Source organism: Lipophrys pholis (assembly GCF_963383615.2).
Source record: "Lipophrys pholis genome assembly, chromosome: 4".
Classification (NCBI taxonomy): domain Eukaryota; kingdom Metazoa; phylum Chordata; class Actinopteri; order Blenniiformes; family Blenniidae; genus Lipophrys; species Lipophrys pholis.
The window spans coordinates 8,731,716-8,752,752 of NC_137637.1; the positions used below are offsets into that span (position 1 = coordinate 8,731,716).

The window sequence follows — 21,037 nt, forward strand, 5'->3', positions numbered from 1 at the left end:
CTTTTTATTGGTGTACTCGTCACTGAATAATATAATTTAATCTATGATACTACAATTTATTTGTCTAAAACTAATTATTAATTCTCTTGTATGCACAAGAATTTAATTATTCCCTTTAAATCATTAATGCAGTACTTGTATATAATACCGACAGTTGTTTTCAACTATTCTAAGTTAATTGAAATGACTCTGTTAATTTGTAAATAAATCAAATATGTAAATGAACAGGCTAAATGTCTAAATGTTTCAGCACTTTGTCAGAATTTGCATGGATACTCTCATGGAATGAATTGTAAATTGTAAAATTTATTTGTGAAATCCTATTATGTCTGTCTCATCATTTTTAATTGGAGTCAAATATACCTCAAGTTTATTCAAAAAACTATTACAGAAACATAGTACAATGTATTTAATACATTACCCAGGCTTATAGATTTCCATTGAACTTCGGGCAACTAAAAATTTGTCCGGGAAAGTAAAAAGTCCTTAATTTCAAGCCCTGGAAATACAGACATGTTAAACTCACCTTGGTTGAAAAAGAGAGGATCAAATTCTCAGCAGCTCCGAATCCTGTATTCCCTCTTTACCATAAATAAATGAGGCTGGGGTTTATTTTTCAATATTTGGGCATTACATAGTGAATTTCTGCTCCTTTCACTTTATTTCTGGATGTGTCTGAATCAAATGCTTCAACATGGAGGTGTAGAATGATAGAATGCAGGTCTACAGCCGTTTCCAATGGCAAACTATCTAAACACACGATCAACAATAAAAGTTCTCTTTCATTTGAAGCGCCATTAAAAGGGACATTTTATGGCAAAGAAAATTCAAGCTTTCATTTGCAGTAGTATGTAGTTGAGTAGTTACTGATGAACCAAAAGTATCACATCATTATAAAGAAGTGCTGTGGAGTGTCCCATAGCGGCGCAACGCAACCCGCATACAGACCTCTGTCTTCATGAATCTCACGCCCAGATTAAATGATCTCTTTCCCATGCGTTCTTTTTTTTTTTCTCTATGGCCACTCAGTCCACTTTCTATATCATTCTCTCAGATCAAAATTGAAAAAAGATGAGGCAACATAATGCCTCCCAGCTCAGTTTTTATGTTCCACTTTAATATCCTGGTAGCAGCATTGTTTGTCATGTTTCATGGTAGTTTTACAGACGAGATGAAAACACTGTACTGCCGTCCACCACAATGCTTAAGGCTAAACACAGAGACTTGAAAGTGGGCGGAGCCTTGGCGGGAGCGGCGTTGGGCGTAACCACTGTTGTTAACCTCACAGTTAACTTTGATGGCGACGTTAACTAACAGGATGACCAACCATTGTTTTAAACCACGCATATTTAACAGTTGGTTAGCTAACAGTGGGTTAAGGATTTGACCAGCGGTTAGGGTTTAACCAGTGGTTACACAACAAGCAGACTTCTTCAAAGACACTGAGGAACTTGGTAACTCCTGGGAATTAGTTAGTTAAGCAAATATGCTTTGCATAGAACCGTTAACATTCATGAAGATGTGTTGATTCTATAACTGGTGATTTAGTTTTACTGGTGATGATATTAGTTGTTAGCAACCTAATAGTTAACTCATAATCCTACACAAATCGCATCAAAGACAACATTATACATGAAATTGAACACCATCTGATTAGTCCAGATGTTTTACAAAGCAAATTGCATTCCCATAAACTCCTTTTATAAATTGGCCTTTAACAGAGACACACTCAGGAAGCATATGCTAAAGTCTAGCTTCTATGCTATTTTTTTTTTTTTTTCCTCGCCCTTGTCCTTTTCGGCAGCTTGGGCCAACAATATGATGTGATTGAGAGCCTTCGGAGTCAGAACAGTTTTTGGTCTTGCAACAGGGAGAGACCTGGAGTCTCCTCCTGTTGCCTTCTCCGTCAGAAGTTGGCATGGCTGCCGTACACGACCGGGGGGGAACGCACAAAGAGAGAGAGAAGAGAAAAGAGAGAAGAAAGTTTGAGGGGGGAGGGGGAGGGGGAGGGGGATAACATACAATATCCTTGCTGTGCTACATATATTATTTGCAGTTATCACACTGATCCAAATACTTTCCAACTGTTTTTTGATTAAACCAGCCTGAGCAGCTCTATCTAGACAGTAACGTGAAGCAGGAACATGAATTAACAAAGAGGTGACAACAAAAGAGGAACATGATTTGTAAAGTTTGAGCAAATGATGACAGAGAACAAGCAACTTCAGAAGCACCTTTCGTGAGGAGTGGAAGTGTGTGTGTGTGTGTGTGTGTGTGTGTGTGTGTGTGTGTGTGTGTGTGTGTGTGTGTGTGTGTGTGTGTGTGTGTGTGTGTGTGTGTGTGTGTGTGTGGGGCTTGTCCACTGGGTGTGACTGGAACTGTTGTGGGGGGACCCATGGCGACACCCCGGGGTCCGAGGCTATCGGGCCCGGACACCGCCACCCCGGCAGACGGAAGCCCCCCAGGCCCGGGGAGACCCCAGCGAACCACCCCAGAGAGCCACGCCCCCGCCCAAAAAGCACCAGACGGAGAATGCAGAGAGGAATCCCCCCCAGGCAAGAGGGGCCCACAAGAGAAGGATAAAGGGCACAGGGCCCCAGGCCCCGACCCAAGCCGCCAAGCCGAGAAAAGGCCGGAGCAGGGCCCCCGGGCCGAGCGGGCCGAGAGCCCCCCCAACCCGGCAAGGCAGAGACGGCCCCAGCCGCCGCGCCCCGGACCAGCCCCGCACCCAGACCCAGGAAAGCGAAGGCCGGCGCAGGCCCCGGTCAGAGGACAGTCAACTCTACACCCCCAGGAGCCTCATATCCCACCCGCCCCATGATCCTCCCCCCCGATCTTCCTTGAAGAACCCAACCCCTGACCCACCCCCCACAGACACCCACCCCTGACGCAGACACACACACACACACACGGGACGGGGGGGGAGTGATGACTCTCGCCCACCCCGGCCGCTGCCCGGGCCCCCACCCGGCCACCGCAGTATCCCAACCTCCACCAATCCAACAGCAAATGGAGAAGGAGCACCGCACCCCAGCCCCCCCACGAGCACCATGCCCGAGGGAGCGCACCCCCCGCATTCCAGCCGCACTCACCCCGGGCCGGGGCGGGACCCCAGCGGGAGGTGCTGGGAGGAGCCACGTCTCCCGCCCTTCCCCTGACCTATATGTGTGTTGGATGTATGTAAGGGTGTGTCTTTGTGTTTTGAAAAGGTGGATGCAATGTGTGTGTCTATGGTGCGGTTTAAAATTGGGGGGTAGCGGGGCCCGGGCGTTCTACCGCTGACAAGCGGCAGAACCCCGAAAGCGGCTTACCCCCTCAAGACCCTGTGTGACTAAGTGTGGTTAAAATTGTGGGTGGTGCAAAGTCGGGGGAGGACCCAGACCGCAGTTAAGTAGCCCGGACCCCCCACCTAGGCACCGCCCCACTGTTCCCTATTGTGGAGTAATATAAGGTGAGGTAAGGCAGGGAGGGTTCTGAGGGAGGGGGACAGCTGGACCCCCCGCGCTGCCCCACCCCACCCCCGAGTGGCCGGCCTAGGACCCGGGGAGCCACCCCCCCCCAACAAGGCGCCGTAAGGGGACCCGGGCAGGGAGCCCCCACCCCACCCAACGGCCAGACAGCAGAGTCCGAGACCCGCAGGGCCCAGTGCGAGCCCAGCCGGAGGCCAGTGGCCAGGGCACCCCCCCCTCATTCGCCCACACCCACACAGCCCCACCCCCCAACCCACACACACACACACACACACACACCAGGCCCTGGAGGTCACTCTCAGTCAACCGTCCATCCAGAACCCGGAGCCCCCCCGTCCCCCGCTCCCCCCAATCCGGGAACGAGGCAGACCCGGAGCGCGGCAGCAGGGCACCCCCATCGGAAAGGGGGAGGCCCCGCACCCCCAGGGCCCGGACGACCCGCCCCCAACCCCCCGCCAGCCGACAGCCCAGCCGGGGCCCGACGCCCAGCCCCCCCACCACACCCCAGCGGGCCCAACCCCGGCCCAGAGCAGAGCCCCCCCCCACACCCCCGCCCAGGACTCCCCAGGCCAGGCCGCAGCCCCCCAGCATAGACGCCAGGACCCCCCCGAGCCCACAGAGCCACCAACCACCAAAGCCACGACGCCCCAACCACTGACGGTCCCCAGAGCCCCGGGGTGGAGCCACTACCCCCCCACAGGGCTACATGGTGTATTTAATTATTGGAGACCATGTGGACTCAAATTGTGTCAAATGATTTTTCCTACCAGCAGACATTCTCTCCAATGTGATGTGGTCTAGAAGTAAGTTTTTAAATAACTTTATATTCAGATTACTTTTGGATTTCCAGTTCATGGAATCGCCTTTTTTGCTACGCTTAGGGAAACCAGGAGCATGCAGGACTCATTTTTTTCTCTTTTAATTTCTGTGAGATCTCCTAACAAGCAAAGTGAAGGTGAGACTGGAATAGGGTGGCCCAGGCATAACGATAAATCTTCACAAATCTTTTGCCAGAACGTTTGGACTGGCGTACACAGCCAAAGTGCGTGTAAATAGGTATCGGGGAGTTCACCTGTGCAGTTTGAACATATGTTAGTGGGAGTGAGCCCCATCTTGAACATCCTTTGTCCTGTGTAATGAACTCTGTGAAGGACCTTGTATTGTATGAGCTGTATATTGGGGTTTTTGCTCATTTTGAATGTATTTGTACAGATTTCTGACCAAAACGTTGATGTTGAGATCTTCTTCCCATTTGAAGGTGGGAAGGGATATTGAGATATTTGAACCTGACAGGATTGAGATAATTTTAGAAAGAGGTTTAGGTGCTGAGATCTTCAGGAGATTTGTCACTGTCTGAGGTAAGTTCAGGTTAATCTGTTCTAGTTTTAACTTAGTTTGTATTATTGACTTAAGCTGAAGATATTCCAGATAGTTGTTTTGACTGATGCCATATGCTTCTATTAGCTCATTAAATGGAATAAAAGAGTTATTGGAGATAAGTTGTTCTAAGTGTCTTATTCCTTTATTTTGCCATCTTGGGAAGTTTATTGGTTTCTTTCTTTGCACGATGTCGGGATTGTTCCAGATGGGTGTGAGTTTGCAGGGAATGAGTGAAGATCCATTCATTTTAAGAAATTCCCACCAAGCTGTCAGAGATGTGTTTATATTGATGCTTTTAAAGCAGCTGTGCTTTTTAATGACATGACTGAAGAAGGGAAGATCTCTGACTTGGAGATCTTCACAGAATGTTTTTTCAACGTCTAGCCAGCCTTCATCTAAGGGTTTCTGATTGATCCATTTTACAACATAAAGTAGTTTATTGGCCAGATAATAATTATAAAAATTTGGGAGTTCTAAGCCACCTTGGTCCTTGGTGTTCTGTAGTGTTTTTAAACTTATATGTGATGGTTTATTTTTCCACAAGAATTTTGAGACATGAGAATCAAGAGTGTTAAACCAGGTTTTCTATGCTATTTGTTCTGCGAACACACAGTCAAGGTCGGCCATCTTGCTTCTCTGATAACCACCATTCTGAATGTAGTTTTTATGTGAGCCACCATTTTGTTTGTAGTCCCATCACATGTCTCACGTTCTCTCTACCTCTATCTGTCTTACACACTCACACACACACACCAACACATGCATATATATACACCCACACCAAGTTGTTTATAGTCAGTTCTGTGTTTTTTTGTTTTGCATTCTTGTGCATAAATATAATTTGTGGAATCATACATGCTGTTTCATTAGTGTGCTCAAAGGTGAATGAAATGTCGTCTCTTCTGTGTCAAGGACTCTGAAATTTGTCAGGCTTTACTATTAAATTGAAACTATTAATTTAAATTCCAATTTAAAAGTCTAGTATATTTTATTTGACTGATATAAACAAATTGGCTATCATTTTAAACTTTATCTGATGAATATCAGATACAGAAATTTGTTAATACGTAATAACGATCCTTCATAATTTTTAGTCATTATCAATAGCCAAACTGGTCAATGCACATCCAGTGTTCCTAACATAGTGGTGCACCCATGGGAGGTAAGCAAAACCCAATAATTGTGGCGTAGTATTTCTGAATCAGTGTTCCACCTGTCCGTTGATCTCGGCCCAGGCTCCAGGAACTTTGTCATTTCCTCTGATCCAGTTGTGAAGAGCTTCAGCAGATTGGTTCCAGTCAATCTGTGGAGAGACCAAAGTGTTTGTTCATAACCACTGTTTAAAATTAAAAAATAAATTGTGTTTCAATGAACAACAAAGTTCCAAACAACCCACATTTTTATGTTAAACATGTTTATGGGCACAGAGCATTTTCAACATATCTTTGACAACTGTTGATTGTGAAATCCACACATGTGACTTTGGGCTGTATTCAGGGTTTTGTCTGCTGGTGTACTGCCTTGGCTCAACCAGGGCGGAACAACAACCAATGCTACATTTCTCAAAAACCCTATATCTAGCTCTGAGGTAAAAATGTCTCTTTCACGTAGTTGGTGCGCTGCCCAAGAAGCTCTGTGAAAGCATATCTGGTACATATATGTGGAATAAATTTCCCTTATTTTTGTCTGGGAAACACATACTGCTGTTTTTAACAGCTCTACATTTCACCACAGTAGAATCAGGTCAGGCAGGTTTCTTCAGTTAAAGTGTGTAAACTATGGATCAGTGATTGGAGCAGCTCGTCTTTAACAGTAGTTGGATAATTGCAGGTTCAATCCCCATCTTTCCCTGTCCATATGTCCGTGTCTTTGAGCAAGACACTGAATACTCTCTCTTCTGGATAATGAAAGTTGAACAGTACAAGTTGTCTTTCTCCTTCAGCAAATGTCATTTGACTTTTTGTACAGAATGATTTTTGGTGAGCTGAGTCAACCTTATTTAGTGTGAAGTTGAAGTGAGCCCTCTTTGCTAAAGTCTGGGCTGTTGACGATTTCAGCAGCTATAACTGTCAGGAGAATTTTCCTAGTAAAGAACCTCAGGGAGACGGAATACACAGGAATCAGACTGGGAGCAATTTGAAAAAGTTTAAGACAATTTCATACATTATTCTTGCAAGAAGAGACAATGTCACAGTACAACTTTTGCATGATTGTCCCGGAGTTTGACTAACTCTGAAGTCAGACAGCGCCTTCTTAAAGGCTGAAATTGTTTAGAGAATCCACCTGCTTCCTCCAGTGAGGCACACCAAAAGTAGAGCAGAGGTTCCAAAAGTGCTGGCACATCCTTGAACAAAGACCGCAAAATTACACATCATTCTTTATGAGACAAAACAAGATATCACTAACAATAACAGAGGTCAAAAGACCATCATTGATGCCTTTTGAATCATTGTTACCAATGCCTTCACTCCCCCAACACACATTATTATTAAGATGTAAACATGTGCTAAGACTTCCTTTAAGTTGGGAAGCAATCAGGGCTCATTTATAAAGGTTGCTTGCACACAAAACTGGTCCTGAAAGATGCGTACGCCACTTCCCACACAGTTTTTGATCTAAAAATATAAACTTCGCGGGAGAATGTGAGAGCAGGTGAGCGGTGCTCGGAGCAGGTGAGCGGTGCTCGGAGCAGGTGAGCAGGTGCTCGGAGCAGGTGAGTGGTGCTAAGAGCAGCTGAGCGGTGCTCAGAGCAGGTGAGCGGCTAAAACCAACTACTGGACAGAAAGAACCGGATCCCTAAACTGAAAAGGTGATTGCCTTCCAGTTTCTCTCTGTTTGTGTTCTGTTTTAGCTCCTATCAGCACCTGTTTAGCCATGGCTTCCCCCTCCTCTCCTCCTATTTTTTCCTGCTCCAAATGTCAGATGTTTAGCTACACCTCAACCTCAGTTACTGACACAGGGACCTGTGAAAAGTGTAGCTTTATTGTACCACTTGAGGCGAGGCTGAGTCAGCTTGAGGAACGTCTCCTCTCTGTCGAGCTTAGGGCTAGCCCTGTAGCTAGTAGTAGGCCGCCAGGTTTAGCTGGAGCGGAGCGTTCTAGCTTAGCAGCGCAGGTAGCTGCTAACTCTAGCCCCCCCTCAGTGGCCCCCGAGCAGCCGGGGGAACAGGGCGGTTGGGTGACTGCCAGGGGTAAACGTAGCAGCAAGATGTCAACCGGACACCCCCGCTATACCCCACAGGCCTCCGTCAGTGTCTCCAATATGTTTGCCCCACTCAGCAGCACGCTGGTTGAGAAGGACACGCTGGTTATTGGCTCCTCTATAGTGAGACACGTTAACCTAGGACAACCAGCGGTCACAGTTAGCTGCCTTCCTGGGGCCAGAGCAGGCGACATAGAGTCTTAGTTAAAGCTAATGACCAAGAGTAAACGGAGATTTAAACGGATTGTAATCCACTGCGGTGGAAACGACATTCGCCTGAAGAAGTCTGAGGTCCTCAAAGCTAACGTAGAGTCAGTGTGCACATACGCGCGGACCATTTCAGACGAAGTGGTTTTCTCTGGCCCCCTCCCAAACCTCATCAGTGACGAGATGTTTAGCCGCACGTCATCTTTTAACCGCTGGCTGTCAGGGTGGTGTCCCAGTAACTCGGTAGGCTTCATTAATAATTGGAAGTCCTTCTGGGGCAAGCCTGGTCTCATTAGGAGGGACGGCATCCATCCCACGTTGGATGGAGCATACCTCTTATCTAGAAACATAGTTAAAAGATTAGCTCCTCCATCCTGACGTACCACAGTGGGGACCAGGCAACAGAGTCGCCGTCCTACACGCCTCTCTGAGTTTCCCTCTCGGCAGTCACCAACCATAGCTAACTTAGTTAAACATCCCATAGAGACTGTGTCTATCCCTCAGACCACCACAAGTATAAAACTATCTAAACCTAGGAAAACAACTTCTAATGACTGCAAAAACTTAATCCGTATCAAGTGTGAAACTAGACAAAATCAAGACAAAAAAATTAAATGTGGTTTCCTAAACATTAGATCTTTATCATCCAAAGCTCTTCTAGTCAATGATCTGATAACCGAACACAACATTGATCTCTTTGGATTAACAGAAACCTGGCTACGTGAAGATGAGTATGTTAGTCTAAATGAAGCCTCCCCTCCAAGTCATATTAACACTCAAATAGCTGGTGAAAGTAGTGGAGGAGGCGGCGTGGCAGCCATCTATAACTCTGTTACTAATTAATATTAACCCAAAATCCAACTTTAGTTTTTTTGAGAGTCTGAGCATGACGATGCGACACCCGTCAAATAAAATAGTAAATTCTGTAGAATTTGTAATCATTTATCGTCCTCCTGGACCTTATTCAACTTTTTTAACTGAATTTTCAGAATTTTTGTCAGATCTAGCCCTGACTAAAGATAAGGTTATCATGGTAGGAGACTTCAATGTTCATGTTGATGTAGAAAATGATAGTTTCAGTGCCAGCTTTAGATCTACACTTGACTCTCTAGGTTTCTCTCAGGTAGTAGACGGGCCTACCCATAAACATCTCCACACCCTAGACCTTATTCTAACTTATGGTTTGAATATAGAGCATCTGACCATCTCTCCTCACAATGATTTCCTGTCAGATCACGTCTTAATAACCTTTGACTTTGTTCTAAATAGTTATAACCCTCCGGCTAAAGCCGTGTTAACCAGGTCTCTCTCTGATAACATAGTAACTAAATTCAAGGAAAAAATTCCCAATGCTATAGAATCAGTAGTGAATCTTCCTGACCCATATACTGTTGCTAGCTCAGACATTGAATACCTAACAAACAGTCTGACAGATATGCTAAAAACAACGCTAGATGACATAGCTCCTCAAAAAATGAAAATGAAAAAACAGGAAAAGTCATCCCCATGGTTTAACTCATCAACCCGCGAGCTTAAACAACGCTCCCGTAGATAAGAAAGAACTTGGCGTTCAACAAAAAGAGACATAGATTATATAGCCTGGAAGGATAGCTTCAAAACTTATAAGAAAGCTCTGAGTAGAAGTAGAACTAATAACTACTCATCCTTAATAGAGGAAAACAAAAACAACCCTCGGTTTCTTTTCAGTACTGTAGCCAAACTGACCAAGAACCAAAATTGCGTTGAGCCCACCATTCCTATCAATATATGTAGTGAGGACTTCATGAAGTTCTTTCAAAATAAAATTACAACGCTTAGGGATAACATCCATCAAACCCTACCGTCCATTAGCCCCATAACAGAGGAACTGGTTAAACCTAACAGTCATCTGGAATGCTTTCAGCAAATACAACTAGCCAAACTAAATTCCCTTATTTCTTCTGCTAAACCAACTACTAGCCTGTTGGACCCAATTCCTACTAGCATTCTGAAAGAGGCACTGCCACTAATAAATAATTCTATACTCGCAATTATTAACCAGTCTCTAACAATAGGCGATGTGCCACAATCCTTTAAACTAGCAGTTATTAAACCTCTCATTAAGAAGCCAAACTTAGACACAAGCCTTCTCTCAAACTACAGGCCGATCTCCAACCTTCCTTTCCTGTCAAAGGTGCTGGAGAAAGTAGTCGCTAAACAACTCAACGATTATCTGCACGAGAATAATCTGTTAGAGGACTTTCAGTCCGGCTTCAGAATGAACCACAGTACAGAGACTGCACTGCTAAAAGTTACTAATGACCTTCTAATGGCCTCAGATAGAGGTCTTCTATCTGTTTTAGTTCTTCTGGACCTTAGTGCCACATTTGATACTGTCGATCATAATATACTTTTAAGGAGATTAGAAGATGCCGTCGGCATTAAAAACTTAGCCTTAAACTGGTTTAAATCATATTTATCTGACCGGTTTCAATTTGGTCATGTAAATAACAAATCTTCAATACATGAACGGGTCCTGTGTGGAGTACCACAAGGCTCCGTCCTTGGACCGATATTGTTTAATCTCTATATGTTACCACTCAGAAATATTATTAGGAAACACAACATTAACTTTCATTGTTATGCAGATGATACTCAGCTATATTTATCAATTAAAGCCAATCAGGCCGACCAACTTGTTAAATTAGAGTCCTGCCTCAGGGACGTTAAGTCCTGGATGTTTATCAACCTCTTAATGCTCAACACATGCAAGACTGAGGTTATAATTGTAGGTCCTAAAAAGCTCAGGGATAATTTTTCAGATAGTTTGATTACCTTAGATAGTATTACCTTAACTTCTAACAGTGATATTAGGAACCTGGGTGTTATTTTTGAGCAGGATCTGTCCTTTATTTCCCATGTTAAACATGTCTCCAGGACAGCCTTCTTCCATCTAAGGAATATTGCAAAAATTAGAAACTTCTTGTCCTTCAAAGATGCAGAAAAAATTATTCATGCCTTTGTGACTTCAAGATTACATTATTGTAACTCCCTAATGTCAGGATTTCTAAACTCCTCTGTTAGGATCTTACAGCTAGTGCAGAACGCTGTTGAACGTTTACTAACCAGAACTGGAAGAAGAGAGCACATCTCCCCAGTCTTAGCATCCTTACACTGGCTTCCAATTAAATCTAGAATAGAATTCAAGATCCTTCTGATCACATATAAAACTCTTCATCACCAGGCTCCGTCCTATATCGAGAAACTTCTAGAAGTGTATCACCCTCCTTCGCTCTGAGGATGCAGGACTGTTGGTAATCCCTAAAGTCCATAAAACTAAAAAAGGAGGCAGGAGTTTCAGCCATATGGCTCTGTTACTCTGGAATCAACTACCAGCCTCGGTCCGAAGGGCCGACACCATTAGTTTATTTAAGAGTAGACTAAAAACCTTCCTCTTTGATAAAGCTTATCATTAGGAATAAAATAGGAGCACTAAGTTGAGCTGCTAAAGGCCTAGACTGCTGAGGGGATTTTCTCTCTCCCGTTAAAGGGAGTAACTCTACATTTGGAGCTTCTGTTTCTTGTCTTTCTTTCTTTCTCTCTGTGTAACAACATTACTGTAGCCACCAGATACTGCCGCCATCTGTTTTTTTCCCTGACAGGAGGGGAGCAGGATCCAGGGGATCAGACCCAAGACTCACAGAGTGGAGTTACAACGGTCCTACTACTCGACCCCACCACAGCACCGGGACCCCACCGCAACGGCATGCCCCTTAAAACTCCAGACTAGGATTGGTTCATCATCAGACGAACGCTCATCATAGACTTTTCTTAGTATTTGTACTTATCTCGCCTGTCTGCCACTCTCTCTCTCCCTCTTCTATTCCTCTCTCTCCCTGTCCTATCCCATGTACTTCTCCCCCCAACCAGTCAAGGCGGATGGCCGCCCTTCCAGAGTCTAGGGTCCGCCCCACGGTTTCTTCCTGAAGAGGGAGTTCTTATGAACTTTTCTCCATGCGAGGGAGTTTTTCCTGGCCACTGTTGCTTGTTACATCTGCTTGCTTTGGAAGGGTTTAGTTGGGTTCTGTTGTACTCTATCATTGTAAGAGTGCTTTGAGATGTTTGTTGATGTGATTTAGTGCTTTACAAATAAAATTGAATTGAATTGAATTGAATGTGCGTTCCGCTTCGCCAACTTTGAGCCTTGCATACGCACATTTTAGAGAAGGGGAACCTGGCGGCGCCACATGTTTCTTTAAGAACAAAGAAACATGTGGTCACCACTGGAAAAATTCACCATTGGTCACGTGAACCCCACCTCGGAAGCTGCATCCCTGCAGCTCACCACCAGGGGGATCCACCAACTCCGCCACACCCATGGTCTGGAAACCTGAGACCAGCCCAAGGAGATTGGCTGAGACGCATCCTGAGCGCAGCAGGGGTCGAACTATGACGCACAACGACAGAATGGAAAAGTGAAAGCGCGACCGAGAACAGCTGTTGCTGTGCCGTGAGCCGGGTTAAGGTGCCTTCATGCAACCAGTGTCCGCGAGTACACGAGGTACTCGTGACGTCAAAATCGTCACCCGTCGATGCAAGTGGCGGTGTTATGGCTCTGCCATACTCGTTTGTGGTTGCCACCATTGTGAAATGGCGCAAATCTGAGGCTGACGCACTGGAAGTGACGCGAGGAAAGCGCCTACAGGAAGTGACGTAGCAAAACCCACTCGCCAGAAATGAGCAAGGCGGAAGTCATTCGCCGGAAAAGACACAAGTTCAACCCACATTTATCGTTTCATTTTAAGTGTCTTTCGTATCTCAACAAAGTCGAGGATTGTCTTCTGATAAGGTAAAGATTTGCCTTCTTGTCTATGTAGAAACTATCAGCCTGCACTCCTAAGAAGCAGTAGTTAAATCAGTGTTAATGACAGTAGGAGTAGTTATGTAGTTATGTTAGAAGCAATGAAAGTTTAAGTTGCTCTTTCTGTTTTCATTCCGTGTTGGTTTATTTAGTTAATTTCTTGCCTTGTGAAAATTTGCTCCAGTAACTTTTGGTGCGTTAAGAGACTACTGTGCTGACATTGACCCGCACTAGTAATTGTATCATACTGTATTAATGAATACAATGTGCTTGCTGCTGGGTTTTTATCGGTTTCATCCCAGATAGATGCTATATAAATATATATAGCTATCAAAGTTAATATTAGCTATTTGTAAGAGAAATAGCCAATGTTTCTATAAACATATATAAAACGTAAAACGTTTTTTTTGTCTTTTCTGTGAAGGTTTGCATCAGACATCGGGAACTGGCTTTTTTCTCTGACTTCTTTCCCCCCTGAGGGAAAACAGACTATTTCTCATTCTATTTAGTCGTGTGCAACCAGGTGCTGGACAGTGTCTCGGAATTCATCTGTGCTGAGTTTCCATCCCTGTTTCCTCCCATCGCGTTCATATATGTGCACAATGTTTTTCCACTCCGAGCGTCTTTTCTATGAAGGACTCCGCAACTTTTTTTTTCTTTCACCGGCGTGATTTTTAGCCAATGTTGAGCTACTTTTTGAAAGGAACTATGTGTCTTTATGTGTAAAAATACATTACTATTCATCTGAGATCACTAAAATGTGACTAATAAACAACTTATTATAATAAGGCGTCTCAATAGGAAGCATCTATCTGGGATGAAACCATTTCTATCAGTGCATCCACATGAGAAAACTATTAATTGTTATGAGAGAAATTTAATATCAAATGTATAACATGCTGCAATGAATCATTTAGATGTTTGTCAATAAAGTTCAATGTTTATGTCCATCTGTGCCACAGATATAGAGAACTGGAATTGCATTTCTCTTCACACCCACATTTGAAAAAGAATTTAACACGCTAAAAATATACAATATGCAAGAAATATTTGAGGTACATAAATACAAGCTAAGAATATAATAAGTTAAGAGACGTATAAAGGTAAATGCTACTGTGAAATCAACACAGTACAGTGAACAGAAAGCTATAACAAATATAAATGATGATGATTGACTTGGTCTTTTTTCAGTCAGTCTTGGCGGTCACCACAAACAAGTATGTCGGCGCCCATAGGCCGCCATAATTTGATACTGCACTGGTGGGGTTTAAATCTTGAGAGTGGTTTGGCACTGACCGTGTGCAATAATGGCGGCGACCACAAACAAATATGTCGGTGCTCACATCCAAAGAACGTCATCATGCAGCGTGTAAGCCACCATCTTGGTACCACACTGGCAGGGTTTAAATTCTGGAGCAGTACTGTCGTGCTGCAGATCATGTACTCCTGCCTCCCACCAACAGTGGTGCTGTGACGGTACTTCGGATCAAAATGGCGGCGACCGCCGGAACTTTGTTCGCAAAGAAAACGTTTAGTCATTAGTGATGAGAAACCCGACTCCTTAAACTGACTCAAGGATGTTTGAATCGTTCATCCAAGTGAACTGGGTGTCTGAATCTGAATCTTTTGAGTCAGTTGCACATGCGCACTATTTCCACCATCTCCTGGACCTGGACGCTCAGCTGAATTGCTCAGGAAGCACAGCGTATCATATATCAATAGGAAGATGCTGAAACACTTGTGAGGGAAATAATAAGTAAACACTAGTTTTTACTGAACTGTTTATTCTACATGAAGGAGCTAAGTTAAATAAATCATTAAACATAAAGTAAATACCAGGTATCCAGAATGGCAAATATACTGTATATATTTGTGTATAAACAAGATTTTAAAGTTTCATTTTTTTCCTCCAAAATTCAGATTTTGTTCTTAAAAATTTCAAAAATAGTTTTACTAGTATTAATATTTATTATGTATTATTTCATGCATTTATTCATGTACTTTTTTCTACAAGCTTTGCGAAACAAACAATGTGTTTTTTCCTCTGCCGTCATTCAGAAACTTTCTGAGCGAAGCACTGCTGCAGACTTTCTGGTAACGGAGGGGCGGAGGGCTCAGGCGAGGTTAGCGGAACAGCTCACTGAGCATCTATACGTACTGACCGATTCAGAGGAGATGAATGACTTTTTCAAGTTTTAAGCAAGTATCGAGCTGAACCACTGAAGCGAGCTGAGTCGAGTGTGCGCACTGAACACCTCATATGAGCTTAAGGAGCCAGTAGCAGCTATTAGCAGTAGCAGCTATTAGCACTAGCAGCGCGACTACTAGTGCTAGTAGCTGCTTTTAGCATCTATCAGTACGAGCGGCGTGGCTACTAGCGGTGCAGCTACTAGCGCTAGCGGCGCGGCCACCAGCTACTAAAAGCAGCTATTAGTACTAGTGGCACAGCTGTTAGCACAAGTGACGTGGCTACTAGCGCTAATAGCTGCTTCTAGTAACTATTAGCAGTAGCAGCACGGCTGCTTTTACCACAGGGTGACTAAAGTGGGTAATGTGATATATTTATACAGGTGCAGTTAAGCCGCTGTTCCACGACGCAGTAGGTGATGGAGCGGGAGGCCACGGTATGGCGGCGCGCACGGTTGCGGCGGCTAGCGGCTCTCCTCCTCAGTGCTATTCTCTGTTGTTTTTTTACTTCTTTCTTACGTATGCGTGCACTACCGGCTCGGCGAACATTCGGTACACCCGCCAGACACTTTTGGATACCGGCTTCCATCGCCAGATATCGGTCTCCAGCGACTTTCACCACAAGCACAACATCCCAGAGGATATAGCGAGACCACCGGGCTCTCCGTGGATTATTATCGGGTCTGGGAGACGGCGAAGGGAGAGGAAGCAGAAACAGGGCTGCAGGTCCGGTGTTATGCTTCGGCTAAAGAAACATCCACACAAGCCACCTCTACCGAGCCTTTTTTTTCTGCAATGCCAGATCCCTGGTACATAAAGTGGACGACCTGGAACTACAACTCGCTGGAAATCGCTATGTTCGGGACTGCTGTGTTCTGGTGATCACTGAAACTTGGCTTCACCCGGGGATCCCCGATACTAGCATGCAGCTAGCAGGTCGCACTTTGCTCCGCTGGGACAGGACTGTGGACTCCGGTAAGAGCAGAGGAGGGGGTCTCTGTATGTACAAGCATGATAACTGGTGTAACAACGGGACAATCATAGACCAGCACTGTTCCCCAGACCTCGAGTACATGTCTGTAAGATGCCGGCCTTTTTTTCTACCGAGAGATCACTGTAGTGATCGTCACGACTGTTTACATCCCACCCGACGCCAACGTAAACACAGCGCTCTCTCTCCTGCTGAACACCATAAACGAACAGCAGCGGGTCCACCCGGATGGTGTTCACATTATTGCAGGGGACTTTAATAAGGCCAACTTGAAGACTGTACTGCCGAAGTTTTATCAACATGTCAAGTGTTCTACTGGGGGAGAGAACACTCTGGATCATGTTTACACCAACATCAAGCACGCATACAGAACCACACCCCTCCCCCACCTCGGACAGTCAGACCATCTTTCCCTCCTGCTCTCTCCAGCCTACACCCCCCTCAGACGCAGAGACAGACAAAAAGACAGGTTGTAAGACAGTTACAACCTGGCCTGAAAATACACTTTCAGACCTACAGGACTGCTTCAGCCGAACAGACTGGGACTTATTTGAACATCAGGAACTGGAGACTTACACAGGAACGGTACTGGACTACATCAAGTTCTGCATCGGGAATGTGACTGTCGACAAAACCATCCGGGTTTTCCCAAACCACAAACCCTGGATGACCACCCAGGTCCGCTCACTCCTCAGGGCCCGCGACGCTGCCTTCAGGTCAGGTGACAGAGCTCTGTACAGGGCTGCTCGAGCTGACCTGAAGAAAGGAATCAAAAAAGCTAAAGCGGACCACAGGATGAGAATAGAGTCCCACCTGTACAGCAACAATCCACGAGAGGTGTGGCGGGGCATACATCACATCACCAACTTCAGAGGCTGTGATGTAACAAGAGCAGACCCGAGTGCGCTGCTAGCAGAAGAGCTAAATAGATTCTTTGCTCGCTTCGAGACACCACAGCAGCACTCATCTGTTCCAGCCCTGCCTCCACCCCCACCAGGCTCCCCCACCACTCCACTGACTGTACAGGAGCATGATGTCAGGCGGGTGCTCCTGGCAGTGAACCCCAGGAAAGCTGCGGGCCCAGACAGAGTTCCTGGCAAGGTGCTCAGAGCATGCGCCAACCAGCTCACCACCACCTTCACCAGGATCTTCAACCTCTCCCTGGCCCAGGCAGTCATCCCGTCCTGCCTCAAATCAGCCACAATAATCCCGGTGCCGAAGAAGTCTCCCATCACCACCCTGAATGACTACCGTCCGGTGGCCCTCAGCCCGGTAATCATGAAGTGCTTCGAGAGGGTAGTTCTACAGCACTTAAGGACCATCTCCCCAAAGATCTCGACCCCTACCAGTTCGCATACCGGGCAAACAGATCCACTCAAGACGCCATCACTGCAGCTCTCCACCATGCTCTGCACCATCTGGAGCAACAGCAGAGCTACGTCAGGATGCTCTTTGTTGACTACAGTTCTGCCTTTAATACAATAATACCGGACATCCTCATTACAAAACTGGACACTCTTGGCCTCCCCCCCCTCACATGTGCTTGGATTAAGGACTTTCTCTCCAACCGGCCCCAGACAGTGAGACTCGGCCCCCACCTCTCCTCCACCCGCACGCTGAGTACCGGCTCCCCACAAGGCTGTGTGCTGAGCGCTCTCCTGTACTGCCTCTACACCTACACGACTGCAGTCCGACCCACAACAACAACCTCATAGTGAAGTTCGCAGACGACACTACGGTGGTCGGACTCATCTCGAAGGGGGACGAGGCAGCCTACAGAGAGGAGGTCCGGAAGCTGGCACACTGGTGCTCAGAGAACAACCTTGCTCTGAACACCAAGAAAACTAAAGAGATCATCTTCGACTTCAGGAAACACAGCACCGACCCAGCCCCCCTCTAAATCAACGGCGAGTGTGTGGAGAGGGTCCACTCCTTCCGGTTTCTTGGCGTCCTCATCTCCAACAACATCTCCTGGACAGAGAACATCACTGCAATCACCAAGAAGGCTCAGCAGTGGCTGCACTTCCTGAGAGTTCTCAAGAAGTACAACCTGGACTCCAACCTGCTGCTGACCTTCTACCGCTCATCTATTGAGAGCCTGCTGACTTACTGTATTACAGTATGGTACAGCAGCTGCACCGTTGCAGACAGGGAGAGGCTCCAGAGAGTGGTAAAGGCAGCACAGAGGATCATCGGCTGCTCTCTCCCCTCCCTGATGGACATTTACACCTCCCGCTGCCTCAGCAGAGCTAAGAATATTATCAAGGACAGCTCCCACCCTGGCTCTGACCTGTTGGACCTGCTGCCCTCGGGAAGGCGCTACAGGGTCATGAGATCAAAAACAAACAGATTCAAAAACTGTTTTTTCCCCAAAGCCATAACCACTGTGAACTCTCACATGCACTGACTTTACAGATTACCCCATAATGTGCAATATCATTTTTCTAGTTTTTTATTTATTTCCTGTAAATTCACTGTGTACTGTTGACAGGTCTGGACCGTGCACCTTACCCCCTACACCCCCCACCCTCCTTTTCACACTATATTCTGCTCTTTTTAACTGCTGCACTGTCACTGGAGTTGTTTTTAATCTCACTGTACCTAGTACAAGTGACAATAAAAGGCATTCTATTCTATTCTATTCTATTCTATTCTATTCTAAAGCACACCTAGGCCCAACTGGGTCACACGGTCACACCACAGAAAGTACGATTAAAATGTAGGCAGGGTTGTGAACGACTCGGGGACGCGTCGAGTGAAGAACACGGAAGCGGCCGGCTGCAGCAGTTTTACAGGGCCACAATTCTGCGGCCGTCCAAGTTGTTCTCTGTGACACAGCTTAAATTTCCCATTGTGAACAGCAGCGTCCATCTCCTGCTGAATCTCCTCCCCTCCTGTTACTGAGAGGAGCGTCTGCACCTTGTTGAAAGACCGTGGTTTTGTGTTGCGCGCCGATGTTTCAATAAACCAAGTTAACAAAACAACCAGTAAGTGCAAAGCACATGTAAACAGCAGCATTGACGGCCGATGAACTATTTAAATAATGCGGGAAGTTGAGAGTGGCAATCATCACTACCAATCAGCAGACGGCTGTGTTGTTGCACCTGCTCACAGACCCGTTCCTCGGTGCTAGGTACCTCAACAGAGGGATAGCGGAAAATCATAGCCGGTGGTCGAGGTTTCTTTCCGTACCATCCACAACTTTTTCAGTCAGACAACCCGTTCCGCCTCGCGACGTCTCAGCACAGAAAGTGCGGTTGATAGAGAAGCAGCAGCACAACAATGACATTTCAGTTTTCCTCTCTGCAGCTGGATGGCTGTTGCAAGAATGACTCGGTGAACGAGTTAATGAATGTGATGACTCGTGAGTCACCATTCGGTAAAGTGACTCGCGGGTTTTGAATGCTTCGTTCATCACTAGCTGTCATCATTGTGGATAGACTGTATGTCAACGGTCAGCTGTTCCGGGACCCTGCTATCACTTCCTGGCTCTACTAACTGTAATTAGTAGTTGGCAGTTGATTTTGGCCCAAAAGAAGAAAGGTTAAAGGTTAGTGCTCATCTCCACGTCACCCAGGACATCAAATCAGGCCAGAAATCTGGGTTTAATTCCGGACTCAGAACTTTATGAAATTTACCTTATTTATCCTGCTTTTTATGCTGTTTTTAAATTCTCTGAACTGACCACAACCACTGACTGACTATGGCAAGAGAGTTTATTACAAATTTAGATATTCACTCTTGTGACAATTATAATGGGTTTTGCCCTTTGCACCGAACGAAAGAATTTAGGCAGATTTACCCTTTGCACTTACTAAAGAAACAAAATTCCAAGTATTAGTTACAGGGTTTTATTTTCCTTCTACCCCTTCGAAAGAATGGGAGCAGAGACGTCTGTCTTCCACTTTGACTGCAGACACAGAAAGGGTAAAGGTCATAGCACAGGAGGTTCACCTCCTGAATGTCCTCTGGCTAGATTATGATAATGGTAAAGCTTCATTATTTGTTTTAATGTATTTCTTTAATTTCTTTTAAAGCTTTAATCTATTTATTTTATTAATATAGTTCTTTGTTAAGCTTTTGTGTATTGTTGTGTGTATTTTTTAAGTCTCTTTTATTTCTTTGTAAAGCACTGTGAATTGCTCTGTGTTTGAATGGTACTCAAACAAATTTGCCTTGCCTTGTCTAACTGACCACACATAACAGTTACTAACTACACACACACACACACACACACACACACACACACACACACACACACACACACACACACAAACACCACAGTCCCAGATAAATATTAGAACTGCAACAATAGTAAAGACCATGAATAATAAGTGAGAATGCTAAAGTAATGTCAATAATACACATGTACAGTATTTGTGATGTTGTTAGTTCTATACTCCTGGTAATCTTAGATTTGTCCAGTAAACTCTGAGGAATAAATGCACTCCTCATATTACTGTCACTCTCACCTATGGGAGTAGAATTGAGTTTTTCTTTTCTTTTCGAGAACTCACCTTCAACTTTTATGCCTGCCACCCACCACCTTGCTGTTATAATATATCAATATTGTCTCTACAGTGGAGAAGCTGCAGAGATCCACAGCTCAGGGGAGACAATCTGTCCACTGGATGTCCATCAATCTTAAGTCCACAAATCGAGTTTTTATAGAAGAGTGACAAGGAGAAAGCCATTGTTGAAACAAAGCCAGAAGACCTGTTTGCAGTTTGCCACAAGCCATGTTCGAGACACAGCAAACAT

General features: G+C 45.3%; 1 protein-coding gene across 2 annotated transcripts in view; it reads right to left on the reverse strand.

The window, feature by feature from the left end:
* LOC308109049 (cytosolic 10-formyltetrahydrofolate dehydrogenase-like) overlaps nt 1–21,037 on the reverse strand; it is a 116,552-nt gene that overhangs the window by 78,733 nt on the left and 16,782 nt on the right. For both annotated transcript variants that reach the window (XM_080462395.1, XM_080462396.1), the window contains exon 6: nt 6,064–6,153. In XM_080462395.1, the coding sequence (XP_080318521.1) occupies nt 6,064–6,153 (90 nt within the window). The remainder of the gene's footprint in view (nt 1–6,063; nt 6,154–21,037) is intronic.